Genomic DNA, 18,209 nt, shown 5'->3' on the forward strand with positions numbered 1-18,209 from the left:
CAAAATATCAGACATCCATGCAACTTGATACCATGAAGGCATAAGCTACAGCAAATTCATGATCTCAATTTGGAAAGAAAGCTACATTGTACAAAGGTAATACAACTGCAGGAAAATCCAAACGAAATTCTCAACATCCCTGAGAAGAAAGGAAGAGCGAGCAATATGTTCATTCACTGGACTTAACAGTAGTACCAAGTGCTGTCAGTTTTCAAGGCTAAACTAGCTGCTAACATCGAGATAGAACTAGCTTAGTATGGCAGCTCACTTGGCCATCATCACCTTCACAAACTCTTCGTAATTGATCTGGCCATCACCATCGACATCAGCCTCACGGATCATCTCATCCACCTCCTCGTCTGTCAGCTTCTCACCAAGGTTGGTCATGACATGGCGGAGTTCAGCTGCCGAGATGAAACCATTCTGGTCCTTGTCAAACACACGGAAAGCCTCCTTAAGCTCCTCCTCGGAGTCGGTGTCTTTCATCTTACGTGCCATCAGGTTAAGGAACTCAGGAAAGTCAATCGTTCCATTGCCATCAGCATCCACTTCATTGATCATATCCTGAAGCTCTGCCTCAGTGGGGTTCTGCCCCAGCGAGCGCATCACAGTTCCAAGTTCCTTGGTGGTGATGCAGCCTGTTCAGGAGGCCAGCAGTTTTTTAGTCTAATAACTTAACTGCTTCTACAAATATATATGCAATGGTAATACTGTTCAAGAATGAAATGCCCCAGAGATTTATGTCAGCAATTCAATTCTGTGCGCAATAAAAGAGGTCTTAACATCGACTATAGGAATGCTTTGGTCATGACTGAAGTTTTGGTTCTTGCTTGGATAGCTGACAAAAATTTGGCATGACCATGCTCCTTAGCCCACTTTCAATTATCTTGCCAACAGTGTCCAAAACATGGGCAGGCAAAACCTAAGCCAAATATTTGGTGGGGTTTGGCTTGGGCTCAAACCAGACACACCAAGTACGACTTGAAAACCTATTGCCAGACTGTCTAACTGCCCTGACTAGCAGGCCTGGCTAATTGTCAAATACTCCCTCCGTCCCAAAATAAGTGTCTTAACTTTGTACTAACTCTAGTATAAAGTTGTACTAAGCTTGAGACACTTATTTTGGGACGGAGGGAGTAGTCACCGACTAGTCAGCATCTAGAGTAGTCAGACTAGTCACCTGGCCACAGTCAGGTGCAACTTGATTCGACTTGCCCACTTGAAACACTGCCTATTAGATGGGAATACAAAAACCCACAAGTATGCAGAAAAACACAAGTAATTTGTGCAATAAAATCATCATATCATATGTGCTAAGAATGGGCGAATCTTCAAAATCATCTTGTAGAAATTTACAGAAGTAATGAACACATCATGAAGCCACATTTGCACATGCATGTGCGGTACAAGAACATAACTAACTTTTGGTATTTAATGGACACAAATACTATTTACATTTATTTAACCTTTAGAAATCATTTCAGCTATGCTAATGCAAAAGACAGTAATGGACCAATGATTGGGTCCGTCAGAACAAATCTTAGAGTCTCTTTCTTCATCTGGAATTTTGGGTGCATGAAATCATTCAAGGGTAGCAAACAAACACAAATACAGTTTAAGTGGACAATGATGAAATTTCATAAGAACATTCAAGGCTTGAATATTTGAAACACAACTATCCAGAAAATTATTTGGGTAAACATTCTATCGACTTGATCAGTACCAAAGCCCAAACGGATAGAAGATTAAGACATGTGACCTATTACAGCAAAGATTTGTTTTGAGTTGCAAGTACTTCACAAATCAATGCCACAGTTTTCTATCGCAAGAAAAAACATTTTCACAGTTTCAAGATTGGAAACATATTTGAGAATCCTCTTAAAATTTACAACAGATCTTGATTTTCATCATACAAGAGAAGATCTATGGATCCTAGAAAGTTCAAATGTCATGCCTTTAACATAATCAGCAAGTTTACAAAAGAAAATCATAAGTTAATATTTCAAATATCCAAATCTACACAATCAAAGTTGCAGAGGACATTTCTTTAGACCTTGACTACAATAAATATATTAGTCCTCATACAACATGCCAACAAACACATTCAACAAGCTAGTGATACCAAAACTGCCACGGGCAGCCCAGTGCACGTAGCTCCCGCTTGTGCAGGGTCCAGGGAAGGGTCCGACCACTTTGGGTCTTTTGTACGCAACCTCTAGAGTAATGGTGGTGTTTTTGAAGAATCAAGGACCATCATTGATGCATCTGATCAGTTCCTTCAAGCATTTTGGTCCTTGTCTAGGTACTTTTGCATAACCAAAATGCAATTTGACAATGTTTTCATGGAAGAGATATAAGAAAACCATGTACAATTAATGTAAATTTGTGAATCAATCTTAACCAGTATGATCACGGCTCTTGTTTCCCTAGCATCAACCGTTGGCTAGAAATCTTCAAACAGCAAGCAACTAACTACAGATATATTTTCTGTCAAGCATTAAGCTGGCAACATGTAAGTTACTTCAACATGTTTCATAATCAGTAAACATTAATACCAATAACTATTCCAGCCATCAATTGCATTCTCCATGTTATCAGTCTTACACTAGCACCACCATAGCATGATAGGCAAAACCAGACAAACTCCAATGTTGCATTCACTGATAAGAAAATGTGCAGTTTAAGCCATGCAAAATTTAATCATGCTATCACACTCCTATGCCCATGGCATCCATAGAAAAACACCCAGATGCCTAGATAAATTCCAAGTCGGTAGTAGTTCCGCATTACTAACATATAAGTACAGAATTATGGGGTATTACATGATCCTATAACCCTAACACCACTTCGCAGCGCACCTCGCCACTGCTGTTCTAGCTAAATCTAGAGAGTAGCGACTGATGACTAGTGACCCACCATGCTCTAGCAACCTACTCAGCAGCAACAGTGCCACCGGCCATGCTGTGTGATCACCCATGCTGCACCCTCGGTTTTCTTAAGCTGCAGACACCACTAGATGTGTAGGCGGTAGACCCATGCTAACCGCAGCAGCCCCATGATGCCACCTTCTCTCATAATTCAATCTCTTCCTATTTCCTAGTAGAACTTCTTTTTTTGGAACTTTGCACGGTCATCAGTTGCTCCACTGAAAGAGATCTTGAAAGAACGACCAAACAGCCAGCTGAAGCCTTCGCTATGACAGGCAGCTTAGCGATCAGCCGGAACGGACGAGCATAAGGCGCAGCAATACCAGAACCACTGCACGGTGACGGGCTGACAGCGCTGGAAAGACAAGAATGTATGGAGCCAGAATCCACAAGGAATGGAGACAAGGGGGTGCGAGATCTACTGCATCTTGAGCACCCCGCAAACCAATCCCGCCGCGATCCACTCGGACCAGCAAACGCATATACGCTACGTCGATCAGATCTCCCACCCAAGACATCTACGCGCCAGTGCAAGGCGCCGCATCAACTACAGCGAGTGCGCGCACGTCGAATGGAGTCGTGCAAATCATATAGTAGCACATGTTGAAAGAGGAGAACAGAGAGGGGATCGAACCGTCTCCATCCTTGTCGAAGAGGCTGAAGGCCTCCTTGAACTCGGCGATCTGGTCGTCGGTGAGCTGGTCCGCCATGGCTCCTATCCCAACACGCGGGCGAGACGGAGGAGAAGGGATCTGAGAGCGAAGCGCGAGTGGAGGAAAGGGAGGGCGACAGGGAGGAAAATATTTAGGCGACCGGATACGGATAGGGGCAACCTTTGTACCGCGGCTCAAATCACGCTCTACTGCTTTTTTCTTCCTAAAATCTAAAAAGCGGCCGGCCACCAACTAACAAAAACGGGCGGCTGATTCCTGGCCATTCGATCGCGCCAGCGATCGCGCCCAGATCCACCAGGTGCCACCTGGTCTGGATTGGCCCCGCACCGCGGTCGTGGGCGGTTGTCCATATCCGGACGTGGGCAGGCCCACCTGTAAGCGGTAGAGGAGGGGAGTAGTGGGGTCGTGGGCGGCGGTTTTCGAAATCTGTGCCTGAAATCCCTCGCCGCAGCGTGCCCTCTCCCCATTCCGTCTTCGTCTTCCTCCTCGCCATCCTCTCCACCGAACGGGGCGTCGCGGCGGAGTGCTTAGATCGGCGACGGCTTGCGGGTGGTTCTCCTCGCGGGGGAATCGCTGGTGCTCCTCGCCGTCGGAGGTATGCTCGCCCTCCACTTCTACATGCTTCTCCTCCCTCTCTCTATCTCGCGGAGCGCGGATGGTGCCGAAATGTGAGGGGAATGCTCTCTAGGGTTCGGGAACGGCGCGAACTACCCCCGCTTATCCTCGATTTTGGTCATGTTGAGTTCCCTTCTCCTATCTCGTAGCACGCGCCCAACGGTGGTCGGGATCTACAAGGAGGCGTAGTTCACGGCACGGGGTGGCTGGCCAGGGTCAACGTGTAGTTGGCCAGGGTACGCGGTAGTCGTTAGGTAGAAGGGATGCATGTCCACGGCGCTCGTTGCGCGATTTTAGGGCGATTTGGCTGTTTAGTTCATGTTCCGTTCAATTTTGCAGGGGTTTGAGATCTGTTCATGATTCTTAGTCATTCTGCAAGTTGTATTAGATGTGTGCAATGCATTGGCTGATTTTGTAGTTGGTGTTTAGAGATTTAAGTGGTTAGTTGCACAAAATTCTCCTCAGTTGGCTGCGTCCATATAGTACTTGGCTGTCCATATGCTCTGCAGTTGCAGCAGTTGTCTTGGTCAGTTGGCTCACTGTTTGTACTAGTTGGTTGTCTATACGGTGTTCAGTTGCACAAGTTGCCTGCTCAGTTGGCTGCATCACTTTTACTAGTTGGCTGTTCATATGTTATACACTTGCGCTAGTTGCTCTATTTAGTTGGCTTTGTTGTTTCCCCCTCTGCTGTGTGCAACTAGGGACTCTTGTTTGTGTAATTTAGCACGAATGCTTGCCAATTTTCCAATATAGTCTACCCTACCAGCCTTGTGGTGGCTGTGGTGGTTCATGTGTTTTCTCCTGCTTTGTGCAACTAGGGCCCCTTGATTGTGCAAATTAATACCAATGCTTGCCAATTTTCCAATTTAATATTTCTCAATGTGCAAGTCTTTGTTGTGGATGTGGTTGTTTTCATGTGTTTCCCCTCATGTGCAACTAGGGGCGCTTATTTTTTGCAAATTAGCACTAATGGTTGCTAATTTTTCAATATAGTATACCCAATTATTTTGCTGGATTTTTTGCTTCGCATTTTTTGCTTGTTCCAGTTTGCACAAGTTATCTTACTGAGCTTGTTGCCTTTAGTTAACTATTTTCTGCCTAGTTATTACTTGTCACAGTTGGAAAGTAATTCCTAGGCAGAAAATAGTTAGTTGGCTTATATGCTGTCCAGTTTGCACAAGGTTTACTGCCCAGTTGGCTGCATCATTGTAGTAGTTGGTTGTCCACATGTTTTTTGGTTTTTTGCAATATGTGTCCTGCTTATGTGTAGATGTCTGCAGATCAAAGCAACCTTCTATGATTTCTCTAGTTTGTTTCCGCATCTTCTAACTATGTTTTCTTTTGTTGTATTTCCTCCTGCAGGGCAAAAATGGTTATAATAGGAGAAGATGCGGATGGCAATGAAGAAGATGTATTTTTTTCACTTTTTCTGTGTTTTTAGTTGTTTTCAACTTGTGCACGTATGCTAATGTCCTTTTTTTCATGTTTTCTTTTGGGTTGCTTAATCAGCGTTCTGGAAGTCAGTCGCTTCGCCGGAACTCGAAGCGTCCTACTAATCGCCAGCCACGACCTGCGGGGAGTGTTGAGCAGGGAGAGGATGTTGAGGTAAGTGGCATGCTGATGACACAAGCCCATTTTTCGGTTTTGTTTGGGTCATATAACATTTTTTTGTTTTTTCCCATGCTCATGTTTTTTATTTTTTCTTAGGATGTTGATCAGTTCCGCGTTGTAAAGCGGACTAGACGTGCAACACTTGGAAAGGGAGCTGAGTCATCTTCTAGGGTAAGTAAATTCTCGAATATAAGTGTTTCTCGCTTTTTAGACGCTGATGAAATTATGCAGCAGTTCGCACCACTATTTTTGTTTTTAGTTTGTCAATAACAACCTTGTAGTTGACATCTCTAGTCATCTTGATCTAAATACAGTTGACATTAGTTGGCATTAGTTGGCATTAGTTGGCATCTTGTAGTTGACAAGTTGGCATCTTTATAGTTGACATCACTGGTCAATTTTTTGTGCAGGCAGCAGTTGCTGGAGGAGCTGTCGCATCTTCCGCAGCAGTTGCTGAGGTATGTGATTTTTTGTGTGTTTATGAGCTATTGAACAGTTTCTTGCAAACCTTTTTTTAGTTGTTGTTATCTTGTTGCAATATCATTTCTTATTGTTGCACATCCGCTAGAACTTTTTGTAGTTGCCAGGTCTCGTATATTTTCTTAGTTTTTTTTTAAGGTTGCACACTGGCAGTCTTGAGTTGTCCTCATGAGTTTTATTAGTTGCACAAATACATCATATTAGTTGGCATGATCCATTTTATGAATATATAGCTTTTTTCCAATACTGATCCAAATGATGATTGCTAGTTTTTTTTCATTCTTGTTTTTTTCTCTTGTGTTTAATGTTTCCTTAATGTTTTTATCTTCTCATCAACAGGCCAGCGGTGAAGGAGTTGAAGTGGCTGCAGGGGAAGATGTGGAGCGACCATCACAAGCGGGCGGGATAAGGGCATCACCAGCGCGGTTTGCAAATTTCAACGCCTCTCTAACCCCACTACAGAAGTCAGACTAGTTTCGAGGTTGTTCGGGGGGCTATTGAACTTATCAGACACACTTCCAGCGGACCTCACTAAGTTCCTGGTGCAGTCCTACCAGCCACAGACCTCTGAAATGGTTTTCCCAGGAAGGGGAAGGATTCGTGTCGATGTTGACAGTGTTCAGAGGGTATTTCATCTCCCAAACGGGGGTCAAAAGTCAGATATTTAGTTGATAAGGATGCCACTAGGAGATTCAGACAGGCTTTCAACATAACTGGAAATTCTCATCCCCAGATCACTACATGGCTCAAGATGATTCAGGATATGGCTGGAAGAACGGATGACACATTCTTTATGGCCTGGCTTGCGGTTGCCTTCAGCACTTTTCTAGCACCAACCACGGCCTTGAAGCTCGGCCCAAAGTGCTACGAACTTGTGCTAGATCATCAAATGCTCAAGAACACAAACATCTGCCTCTTTATAGCAGAACACATTAATGAAGCTTTCCGGAACATCGACCAGGAGAAGCAAACTGTCTGCTGCTGCTTGTATCACTTGATGGTTAGTGAAAACGACCACTTCCATCTATTCTTGTTCTTTTGTGCAATTATAGTTTGCTGAAATACTCATAATAATAACTAAACTTGGCTTTTCTTTTGTTGGGTCTGGTGCAGATACTATACCTTGATGCGCTCGTCCATGACATCCCAGTAAGCAACTGCGCGATACGATCGAATGCATGGGATAGTACTCTAATTGCCAAGGTGATCAAGAAGGATACTATCTCTCCTGGTGTGTTCGGCAAATTACAAGTGAGTTCTCTTTGTTTTTTTCCAATAGTGTCTTTTTTTTATGTTCTTTTGATGTCTGGTCACTTTTTTGGAAATTGCACAAAAAACTGTCATCAGTTGGCACAATAATGCATGTAGTTTGGTGGAATTTTGCAAGCTGAAGCATTCGTGGCATCCAAGTTACCAATAACCTACAATCCGCAGGTTAGTGTTTTGCATACAGAAATTTGTACCACTTACCAACATTTTCTTTTGGCTGGGATGTATGTTCAGTTGGACATGTATAACTTTTGTAGTTGTGAGAATACAGGATTCAGTTGGCTGTGATGTATGTTCAGTTGCACATATAAGCTTCTGTAGTTGCACATGTTCTTTTGGACAGTCAAAGTGTTCGTTTACAACCATTGACATCAACTTGGCAGAATGCATGTTTTTAGTTTGTGCCACAGTGCATGTGTAGTTGGCTAGAATCATGTTTTTGGTTGGCCAGAAAGTGTGTATTAGTCGGTTTTTGCTTATCACATCATGGTGAGTTACAGGCATTTTACTTTTTATTTTTTTTCTACCTGAATCAGTATTGAATCTTTTTTTGTGTTGATGCAGAAAAAGGCAAAGATTGTGAAAGTGGTCAATGACCTGTGCAAGGCTGTAACTGAACAGGTTGGCACCTTCATTGAAGCAGTTGCCAAGATCGATGACAAGGAACCGGATATTGATCCTTACGTACAGCAGCCATCAATGCAAACCGGGGCGTCACGCCGTGCTCCAAAAAGAAAGAGACGGGGGTCAACTATACACGAAGAAGAGTTTGTTGAGGATGAGTCAGAAGAAGATGAGGAAATGGAAGCAGCGATAGATGTTGATGATGACGAGGACACAGATGCGGATGAATCAGAGGAGGAGGACAAGGATGAGGATGACAATGAAGAAGATGCAGAGGAGGAGGAGGAGGAAGAGGAGGAGGAGGAGGAGGAGGACAAAGAAGAAGAGGACAAAGGAGAGGAGGAGGACAAGGAAGAAGATAGTGAGGCAGAGGAGGAGGAAGAAGAAGGTGAGGCCAAAGAGGGGGACGGGGACAAAGGTGCAGCAGTTGATGGCAGTGAGAGGGGAGAAGACAAAGGCGCAGCAGTTGATGGCAGTGAGAGGGAAGAAGACGACGATGAAGAAGACGAGAATGGTTATGGTGATGATAAAGGGGGATCCAATGAAGGCAGCGGCAGCAGCGATGATGATGATGATGACAATGCCCCTGGTTCTGGTGGTAAAGGCGGCAACACATCCAGGAGGACTAGCACTTCTGCCACCCCTGCCAGCAGCAGCAATTCATTGAGTAGCAGGAGCACACTACAGATGTTGATTGACAAAACTTGCTGGAAAGACAAGGATTTGCCAAAGTCAAAGAAAAATGACGAAGCAGAGTCTCAGGGCAGCATTGATATGTTCAAGCTCTGCAACTTGAAGCCAGCTTTGCCAACCACCTTTCCTGTGCCAGATTTTAGCGACCAAGATATGTGTGAGAAGATCAACTTTGCCATTGACAATAGCCTGTTCTTATCAAGTGATGCTGAAAAGAATCAAATTGACATGGAGGAAGCAGGAAAGGGTCTTGACTGGGTTCATTCAAAGGAAAAATACAAGCAATATTTGAAGCAGCTTCCAGACCTAAGCTCCAGCAAGAGCAAGGCAGCATCCATGGCAAACCCTCATGTGGTCCAGAAGCGTAAAGAAGTTCCAATGAAGAAGAATCTGCAGTTGCCTCAAACCAAGGAGAAGATGGTGAGTGCAGATGCTGAAGTAAATATGGTCAAGGAAGTTGTGCTTCAAACTGATATGCCAACTGTAGTGAGCAGAGAGCCAACCACCATCACAGGAGTTCAACAGATCAAGGGGAAGACTCCCCTTTCAACAGTCCCACCAAAACCACCTAAGCAGCAAAAGATTGTCAAGTTTGCCAGGGGCACAAAGGGGGAACAGGCCACAAAAGGTTTGGGGTTCTGAGACGAGAGAGAACTGCGAGCCGCGGCCATTGATGCAGGGGTGCCAAGTTCTGCTAGGTTGCTGCCAACTCAGACTAGAAAGATGCCAACTACAGATACCAGTGTTCCAACTGATGTGTCAGTTAGCAGCGTAGTCACAGTCAAAACCACCACAGCTGCTCAGGAAGGCACCACTGCAACTGCAAGCCCCAAGGTGCCTACTCATAGTGATGCTTCAATGCCAAACACAAAAGGAGGTGATCCTACTACCAAATTGCCGTCCCAAGAGCTAGCACACAGCAGCCAAGCAAGCCTGCATCACCAAGAGCTAACTTTCAACAACCATTAACACAAGAGGAGGTGTTCAACATTATAAGTAGGTGCAAGCCTCCAAGGCCGCCAACTACAACACTATTGCGAACCAAGTCAGTGAACGATGCACCCGTGTTTGTGCCGCAAGGAGATGCCCTGGTCCTTGAACCCATACGAAGATCAAAGTCTTATCATGGTGACGGGTTCTGCGATGCACCATCTTTTGATCTCGGCATAGATGGTGATGCTCCAGCACCTGCTCCAGCAGCAGAAACAGCGGAAGCCGGTGTGATTTGTATTGATGAGTGTGAGTTGGACCCAGCAGTTGTGAATGAAGGATGCGCTGCTGCTGATGCTGGCAAGGCAATAGCTCAAGAGCTAGATGTTGGATCACCAGAGAATTGCCACACCCCGATATGCGCAGAACCAGAAGCTGGCACTAGCAGTTCTTCGGGACCACCTATTGAACGAAGACAGAGGAGGGTAATAAGGCCCGCAGCATCTCAAATGTCTCCATTCATTGGCTACAGCAAGAAGAAGACTTTCAGCTCCAATGAGGCAGTGAACAAGCTTTACGCTGCCCTCTTGTATTGGGTCAGGCATCACGAAGGAGCAAATGATGAAGCTACCAGGTAAACTAACTCCCCACAGCCTACATACATATCTTTTTCAGTTGCACAGGACCAGCCACTTAGTTGCACAGAAAGCATAGCATGTTGCACAAAACAGGGCTTTTAGTTGCACACTGTTCTATTTTCAATTTCATGCACATTTTTTTGCTGCTGTGACCCTTCGAGCTAACTTGTCTTTTTATTGCTTTCAAAAAAAATCAACCCTGAGATAATCAGGTTTGGTGCTTTCTACATTTCTTTAAAGGAGTTAGTTGATTCGATGAAGCCGGTTCAATGGCTGTCAAAAATTGTTATTGAGACTGGAATCTTACACATCATGGATAACTTACCAGAAGGGTCAAAGAAGGTTGTTATGCCACTGAGGTTTTCTGTAAGTTTTTCCAAAACCTTCTTTACCCTCATCTTTGTTCTGTAGCACTTTTTTGTTGACCAATTGAGGGAGGCCTTTCATCTACTAAGGAGTTTGAGGCATGCTTTATAATCTCTGCAGATGAATTTACAGCAAGGGATCCACAACGTGAATGAGATAAATAAGAAGTTTGATTACAAGAACCGTCTCGACAAGAAAGACTTGGTGAGTGCTGTGCCCACATGATCCATCTCTGTTAGTTGGCACCAACATCATGTTCAGTTGCACATGACACATCTGTTAGTTGGCACATACTTGTTGCAACTTGTTTTTAACTTGACCAAGTCTTTTACTGTTTTTCTTAGCTACAACCTGTATCTGTGTCTGAAATCGTTCACGCTTGCAGGTCATGCTGCCAGTGCTCGAGTGCGCTGATGTAACCGATAAGGAGGGAGGGAGGCATTATTGGGTCTTCAATGTCAACTTGAGGGATGGACGCTTCGAAGTTCTTGACTCAAACAGGACGCTGGACAACAATGAGCTGATGACCACTGCCTCTACCATCGCGGGGGCAGTACGCCAGCTATGGAGGAAGCATTATCCAAAGTTCAGCATCGAGCACTTCCAGATTATTGACATTGACGTACCGAAGCAGCTCGGCAAGTAAGACAATAAGCATGGCATTCTTCTCAATTTCTTACCATCATTTTGTAGTTTTTAAATTTTTCTACATGTGCAATCTTTAGTTTTTTAAGACACAGTACTAGTCTGCAATCTGTTTATCATTTTTATGAATTTCTAATGGATTATCTAGCCAGTTGCAGAGTGGCACATAAGTAGTTGCACACTGGCACATAAGCAGTTGCACAGTGGCACATAAGCAGTTGCACAGTAGAACATAAGCAGTTGCATAGTAGAACATAAGAAGTTGCACAGAGTGCACTATCTTTATTGGTTTTAATTTTATGTGACAAAATTTCTTTTTCACCCATCGCAGTAATGAGTGTGGGCTGTTCGCACTGCTTAACACCACCGAGTGGAACGGTAGCCAGCTGCCCAACTACGAACCCAAGGAAGTACTCAACATCAGGAAGAAGCTGGCATATGATTGGGTCACCAGCGTGCACAACACCGCTCCATGGAGGAAGTTGCTGAGATACGACAAGGACTAGGTCAGTACTCTTTTTCTTTCTCTACTCCATGGAGGAAGTTGCTGGTTTGCACAATTTTTTAGCAGATTTTGTAGTTGCACACTAGTAGTAATTTCGTTTGCAGCTCAATATCACCACTTTTGTTGATACATTAGGAGCACTGGACATACAATTGTTCAACAACTAAATATTTAACCAGTTGCCAACAAAGGCACAAATAGCAACATTTTTTACACAGTGCATGAACTAATTCAAGGAGTATAAATTAGATAAAGAGAAATCATAGATGTTGAATGTGTCCACTTGGTCCCAACATTGCTAAAAAAACATCATTCTTTTCCTTTTTTGTCCCAAAGTTACAAACGATGAAACAGAATCACAGTAGCCTGAGTGGACACACACCAGCAGTGTGCTCTGTAGATTGGCACTGGCTGCATTTGTTTTTCTTCTTTGGGTGTAGCTCCAGCGCCGATTTGTACCGTCGACTCTTTGCCCTACCTTTTGTAGTAGACCTTGGAGGATCCCTGGGCACAAAATCATCAGAAGCTTGTGCAGGGGATGCAGCCTCCAACGGGGCAGTAGGACCATCACAATCACCTGTGTAATAATCATATAAAAAAATTAGTATTTTTTTGTTGTGCAACCAGCACTGATGTTCTCTGCAACCACACAACCCATGCTGTGCAACTAACTGGTTGTTGTGTGCAAGTTAAGTTAAAAAAACACTTGTAGTAGCACGGCCCGTCATGGTACTTGGATTGTAATCGCCTATGGGCAGAACAGGAAAAACAAGTTAAATTTTTAGCTTGATCCTCAAACTAACACAGCGCACGCAACTAGGCAGCATGTTCTGTGCAACTGGGCACTATGATATGTGCAACTGAAGTCACACCCCTAGTTTTGTTTGGAGTCGGGGAAGGTATTTACCTGGGTGATGAGCCCCCTGAGTCCTGCCTGTAGGTCCATTGGGAGTAGCACGCAGGGCACTGCTAGTTGGGCCAGGCGGGGGAGGAGGTCTTTGAGGGTTGGCATCACATATAGCCAGAACAGGACAAACAAGTTAGTTGTGTTATCTTTGATGCTCGAACTAACACATCATGCGCAACTAGGTAGCCTGTTCTGTGCAACTAAGCACCATGATGTGTGCAACTGGAGTTACAGACCTAGTTTGATGGGGAGTTGGGGCAGGTAATTACCTGGACGATGAGCCCCCTGAGTGCTGCTTGTAGGGCCATTGGGAGGAGCACGCGGGGGAGGAGGTGGCGGAGGATGCCGTGTACAGCCAGGAGGTGGAGGAGGTCCTTGAGGGTTGACATCACCTATATCCAGAACAGGAAAAACAAGTTAGTTGGGTTATCTTAATGCTTGAACTAACATAGCGTGCGCAACTAGGCAGCCTGTTCTGTGCAACTGGCCACCATGATGTGTGCAACTAGGCACAATGATGTGTGCAACTGAATTTACACACCTAGTTAGATCAGGAGTTGGGGCAGGTAATTACCTGGATGATGAGCCCCCTGATTGCTGCCTGGAGGTGGAGGAGGTCCTCGAGGGTTGCCATCATCTGATGGCCCCGTGGCACCAGTCGGTTTTTTCTTTTTCTTGGACTTGTTGATCTCGGTACGTGCTGTGCGTATATGCTTGTATACAATAGCTTGTGCTGGATCAGAACCACTCGCAAACTTTGCTAGTTTCCGAAAATCGTATATCATGTTCCTCTCCCTTATCTGCTTCTTTGATTGAGGAGGCATTTTCATCCGGTTTCTCATAACCAGTCCCTGGCGCACTAGGTACAGCAGTAGGTGTCCACCATCTTAGCAGGTACCTTTCCGGTATGACATCAACTCCAATATGGGTGAACACCTTGAGGATGTGGCAACAGAGGATGCCGTCCTTGTCCATTTTACAGCACTCACACAAATAGGACCCTCCTCCACCCTTGCATGCACCAAGTAGTTTCGAGAACCATATTTGGCAACAAATTCCTGGTTCGGTCTGAGCTCAAATATATCAGCACCGACTTGGAATGCATTATAACGTCCAATCAGCTCAAACTCTTCTCTGAACTTGCGGTAAAGGTCCCTAGTATAGGTTTTGTAAGCTTGCTTCTCTATTGGGAAGTTGGACCACAACTCAATCTCAAGGTGTTCTGTCCTGTAATCATTGCAGCCTTCCTTGGCAAGGATGTGGTTCTGGATTTTTTCATATTGCTTGACAAAGTTCGGCATTGAGTTGTGTGGGTTCACATATCTTTTCAGGACAGCGTTGAACCCCTCACTACGCTGTGTAGACTGTAGGAAGGGGAAGAACCTGTGTTTGAAGTAGCACGGCACCCAAGTTGACCTGTATTCGTACAACTTCTCAAAGTGCGTGTGTGTCATAGCCTCGTACTTCATCATTAACCCAGCCCAATTCTGCTCAAACTCGTCTATAGTGAAGCTGAAGTCAACACACTTGTTGAAATCATCAGAGAGTCCTGGATTCCGGCACGGCAGCCAACCAACTTTTTCCTGAGCCTTTTTCATGATGTGCCATCGACAACAGCGGTGCACGGTGGTTGGAAAGATGCTCTGTATTGACTGCCTCACTGCACCATCCTGATCGGTGATGAAGTTGTCAGGAGGTTTGCCATCCATAGCCTCTAGGAATGCTCCAAAGACCCAATCAAAGCTCGATGCCAACTCCTGCCTCACAAACGCGCAACCCAGCATGAAAGATTGGCCATGTCGGTTTATTCCTATGAAGGGTGCGAACGGCATATTGTACATGTTGGTCATGTAGGTGGTGTCGAACGATATGCAATCGTGGTACGCCTCCGCATAAGCTTTTTGAGCTAAGCCATCCACCCAAAATATGTTGACAACTCTGTCCTCTTCATCATATTTCACCTTATAGAAGAAGTCTGGATCGGTTTTTTGTATATCCTTGAAGTGCGCAATTGTCTCAGTCAGATCACCCTCCTTTGTGTCATCTCTACGGAAACTTATACACAGATTTGTTATTGCCTTTGGTCCGAACGGCACCATCATCTCAGATCCATAGAACTCTGCCATTACATGCATCATACGTCCTGCATAACACAAAAACAAACAGTATATCTTTTTTTAGTTGCACGAATGCGCACATCCAGCTGCACAGTAATAGGACATGTGTTGGCACAGAAGATAATCGCAGGAAATGGACACCTAGCTGCACCTTTTTAAAAACACTTTGCACTTTTTGCATACAGGACATTGTGTAGTTGCACAGTAAAGACAATCTAGTTGCACAACAAGCACCAAAAGTGATATACAAACAACATGGGAAGTTGGACACCAGTTGCACAGTTAAGTCATTTCAGTTGCACAGTAGTACCATAACAGCTGCACACTGGACTGCCTAGAGGGAAACTTAATTCTTTAAGGGATATAGAAAAACACCACACCTGTAGTCAAGTTGCAGTTATACAAGATGCGCAGAAACTCCTTTTCATCAGGTGAGATGCCTTGGTGGGATCTCAAGTATTTGGACAATGAAGGTTTGTTCACGAGCGGATGATTGTGGTCACGAACAAAGTGCGTCACCTCCCATCGCCCATCTATCAGCTTCACCAACATTTTCGCCTTGCATTGAGTCTGCTTTATTGTCTCGCGTTTGCGCTTCTTCTTCTTCTTACTAGTACCAGCCTCCTCTTCAGCAAATATTGGAGGTTCTTCTTCCATCTCCTCATCACTGTCAACAGATTTTGGATCTGGAATAGGGTCCAGGACAGGAGGAGCCTCAGCTCCTCCATCATCAGCTTTGGGCTTCTTGAACTTGTTGCAGCAAAACTGTTGTTTTATCAATTCATTGGTGCGGGGTGTCCGTCTAGAGGTGTTCATCTTGATAGAGAAACCCATCCGTAGTGCGTAGCTGTTGTAGTGATCCTTAGCAATTTGAAGGCTGTCAAACCTCATGCCAACATAGGGTTCCATAGGTTAAGAACCAGCCTCATCCTCTCCTTCTCTTTGCACAGCTCCGTCAACAGCCCCAGCTCCTAGCTCGGTCCTGGTTGGACCAGGAACATTTACCTCGGTTCCCGTGTCATCAAGAGTATGGCTCTCTGACTGCAAAGACACCACTACAGGGGCACCACGATCTGATGACTGGCCTGCCACATTGTCATGGCCCATAGGGTTACCATCATGACTTGCCTGCGTGTAGTAAACAGATCGACCATTTTCTGTCCATTTTCCTTGTTGTATGCTGGGTTGCTGCTGATCCATATCATGAGGAAGCTCATTGAGATCAGGAGGCAACTTATTGAGATCAAGCATTTTTTTCCTTTTTTTGGATGCTGCCACACACTCCCTGCACATATAAAAAGGAAGAAATTGATGTCATCAGTTGGTAACCACAGAAAAGAGTGTTTCAAACAACCTAAAAACTTAGTAAATAGGCAGTTGCACACCATTTTGTGACAATCTTAGTTCCAAAAGCAACATGACTGTAGCATAATCTTTATTATAATAGTTATAAATTTTTTTGTTTGCACAGAGTTGTTATGTTAGTTGCACAGTTTGCAGTAAATAGCTGGCAAGAGCATGACTTCTTTTTACTACAGAGTTTTCTGACTTTTTCCCTTTGTTTTGTTGCAATGATTTGTAGGTTTTCTGTTTCGCAAGGAGCACTTCAGATTTTTCTACACATAATTTGATGTTACATTTGAGACGGAAAATCCAGGTGAAAGAAGAAAGAAGAATTGGAGGACAGATTATAGTTATATGTTTTCATCGTCGTTTATGTTTTTAGTTCTGGTATATTGAACATATTTTTACACTATAGCTTTGCAATAGGTGTGGGTCCAGAATATATGTGTGGGACAAGATTATATGCGTGAATATGTTAATATGGTTTGTGGCTTCATTAGCCATGGACAAAAGTTCTTGTGTTTTTGCTATCCTACTACAGATTTCTGGTTTTCGCTAGAATAGATGTCTCAATTGCCAGGATGCATTTTTCCAGTTGGCCAGCATACATATTCAGTTGGACATTCAATGTTTTTAGTTGGCTAGAATAGATGTCTCAGTTGACCAGGCTGCATTTATTTCAGTTTTGGCCAACATGCATGTTCAGTTGGACAGTTAATGTATTCAGTTGGCTAGAATAGATGTCTCAGTTGGCCAGGATACATTTTCTCAGTTTTGGCCAACATGCATGTCTAGTTGGCCAGAAAACATATTTTTGTTGAGTTGGCTTTAATCATGTTTTAATTGGCCAGTGAATTTGTTTTAGTTGGCTTGTTTAACACATCCAGGCGGTAGAAACTTGTTTGGCATGCACCAAGTAGTTTTTGGCTTGTTTAACACATCCAACAGTAACATCAAGTAGGGTGGTGTGATGTGCCAGATTCACCTCTTTTTTGAAGCAGCTTCTCCATGGATTTGTGCTAGATCCATGGAGAAGGGGGTTTACATATGCCTACATATATGCAGTAGAAGAAAGGGGGAAGTGAAGAGGGGCAGAGGGGGCTTACCTACTTGATGTTACCGCCTGGTATGGCTCTGACCACCCTGCCCTTAGATTTGAAGCAGCTCCTTCTTCTACTTTGGGGCTCCCATGGCGGCTGTGTAGGAGGAGGAAGAAGGGCTGGGGGCGATTCTGTTGGATCTCCTTTCTGGCATGCAGAAGAAGAAGAAGGCAGCGTGGGAGGGGCTGGGGCGTGGGGGCGAGCGGGCGTGGGGGCGAGCTGGGGACAGCTGGCCACGTGGGTGTGTGGGCGATTCTGTTGGTGGCCGCTCGATTGGTCTGTTTGGTGGCCGGTCGATCGGTCGGTTTGGTGGCCCCTTCCTTTTCTGTTCCGCGGGGGACAGGGGGTTACCTTTTTCAGCCGGCCGCTCGGTTGCACTAGTGGGCAGCCGGCAGCCCACTAGACGCGTCCTTTTTTCTTTTCGGCAATGTTATTACCTGGCGAACAGTCGCCAGGAACATCCCTCCAGCAACCCCTCCACACGCCACACGATCAAGATTTGATGGTGGCAGTTTTTAGATGAAAAATGCACTAAAATAAACAAAATGCCATGCCTTTTGTAAAACTGCCGTCCCAAGCACACTTAAACTGCAATCTAGGCGGTTCGCAAATGTCAACCCTAGCTGGCGAACGGTATAACGCAGCCAACAAAACGATTCACCCTTGTAGCGGCAACTTTCATGTGGTTCACCAAATCGCCTTTAAATGTCTAGACCGAACGGTCTAAATATTTTGTCAACGTGGGTCACTAAATTTGTCCAAAC

The 18,209-nt window shown here is 44.7% G+C and overlaps 2 protein-coding genes across 2 annotated transcripts; both read right to left on the reverse strand.

The window, feature by feature from the left end:
- Positions 1-7: 7 nt before the first annotated feature.
- On the reverse strand, positions 8-3,802 carry LOC109754129 (calmodulin-1). Its single transcript, XM_020313056.3, has 2 exons — positions 3,562-3,802; positions 8-638 (listed from the first exon to the last, which is right to left on the reverse strand). The coding sequence occupies exons 1-2, from the start codon at positions 3,635-3,637 to the stop codon at positions 265-267; spliced, it is 450 nt and encodes a 149-aa protein (XP_020168645.1). The 5' UTR covers positions 3,638-3,802; the 3' UTR covers positions 8-264.
- Positions 3,803-12,791: 8,989 nt separating this feature from the next.
- On the reverse strand, positions 12,792-18,209 carry LOC109754125 (protein FAR1-RELATED SEQUENCE 5). Its single transcript, XM_045234758.2, has 4 exons — positions 17,452-18,209; positions 15,382-16,286; positions 13,459-15,027; positions 12,792-13,276 (listed from the first exon to the last, which is right to left on the reverse strand). The coding sequence occupies exons 2-3, from the start codon at positions 15,908-15,910 to the stop codon at positions 13,772-13,774; spliced, it is 1,785 nt and encodes a 594-aa protein (XP_045090693.2). The 5' UTR covers positions 15,911-16,286; positions 17,452-18,209; the 3' UTR covers positions 12,792-13,276; positions 13,459-13,771.

This window comes from Aegilops tauschii, chromosome 3, assembly GCF_002575655.3.
Source record: "Aegilops tauschii subsp. strangulata cultivar AL8/78 chromosome 3, Aet v6.0, whole genome shotgun sequence".
Taxonomy (NCBI): Eukaryota; Viridiplantae; Streptophyta; class Magnoliopsida; order Poales; family Poaceae; genus Aegilops; species Aegilops tauschii.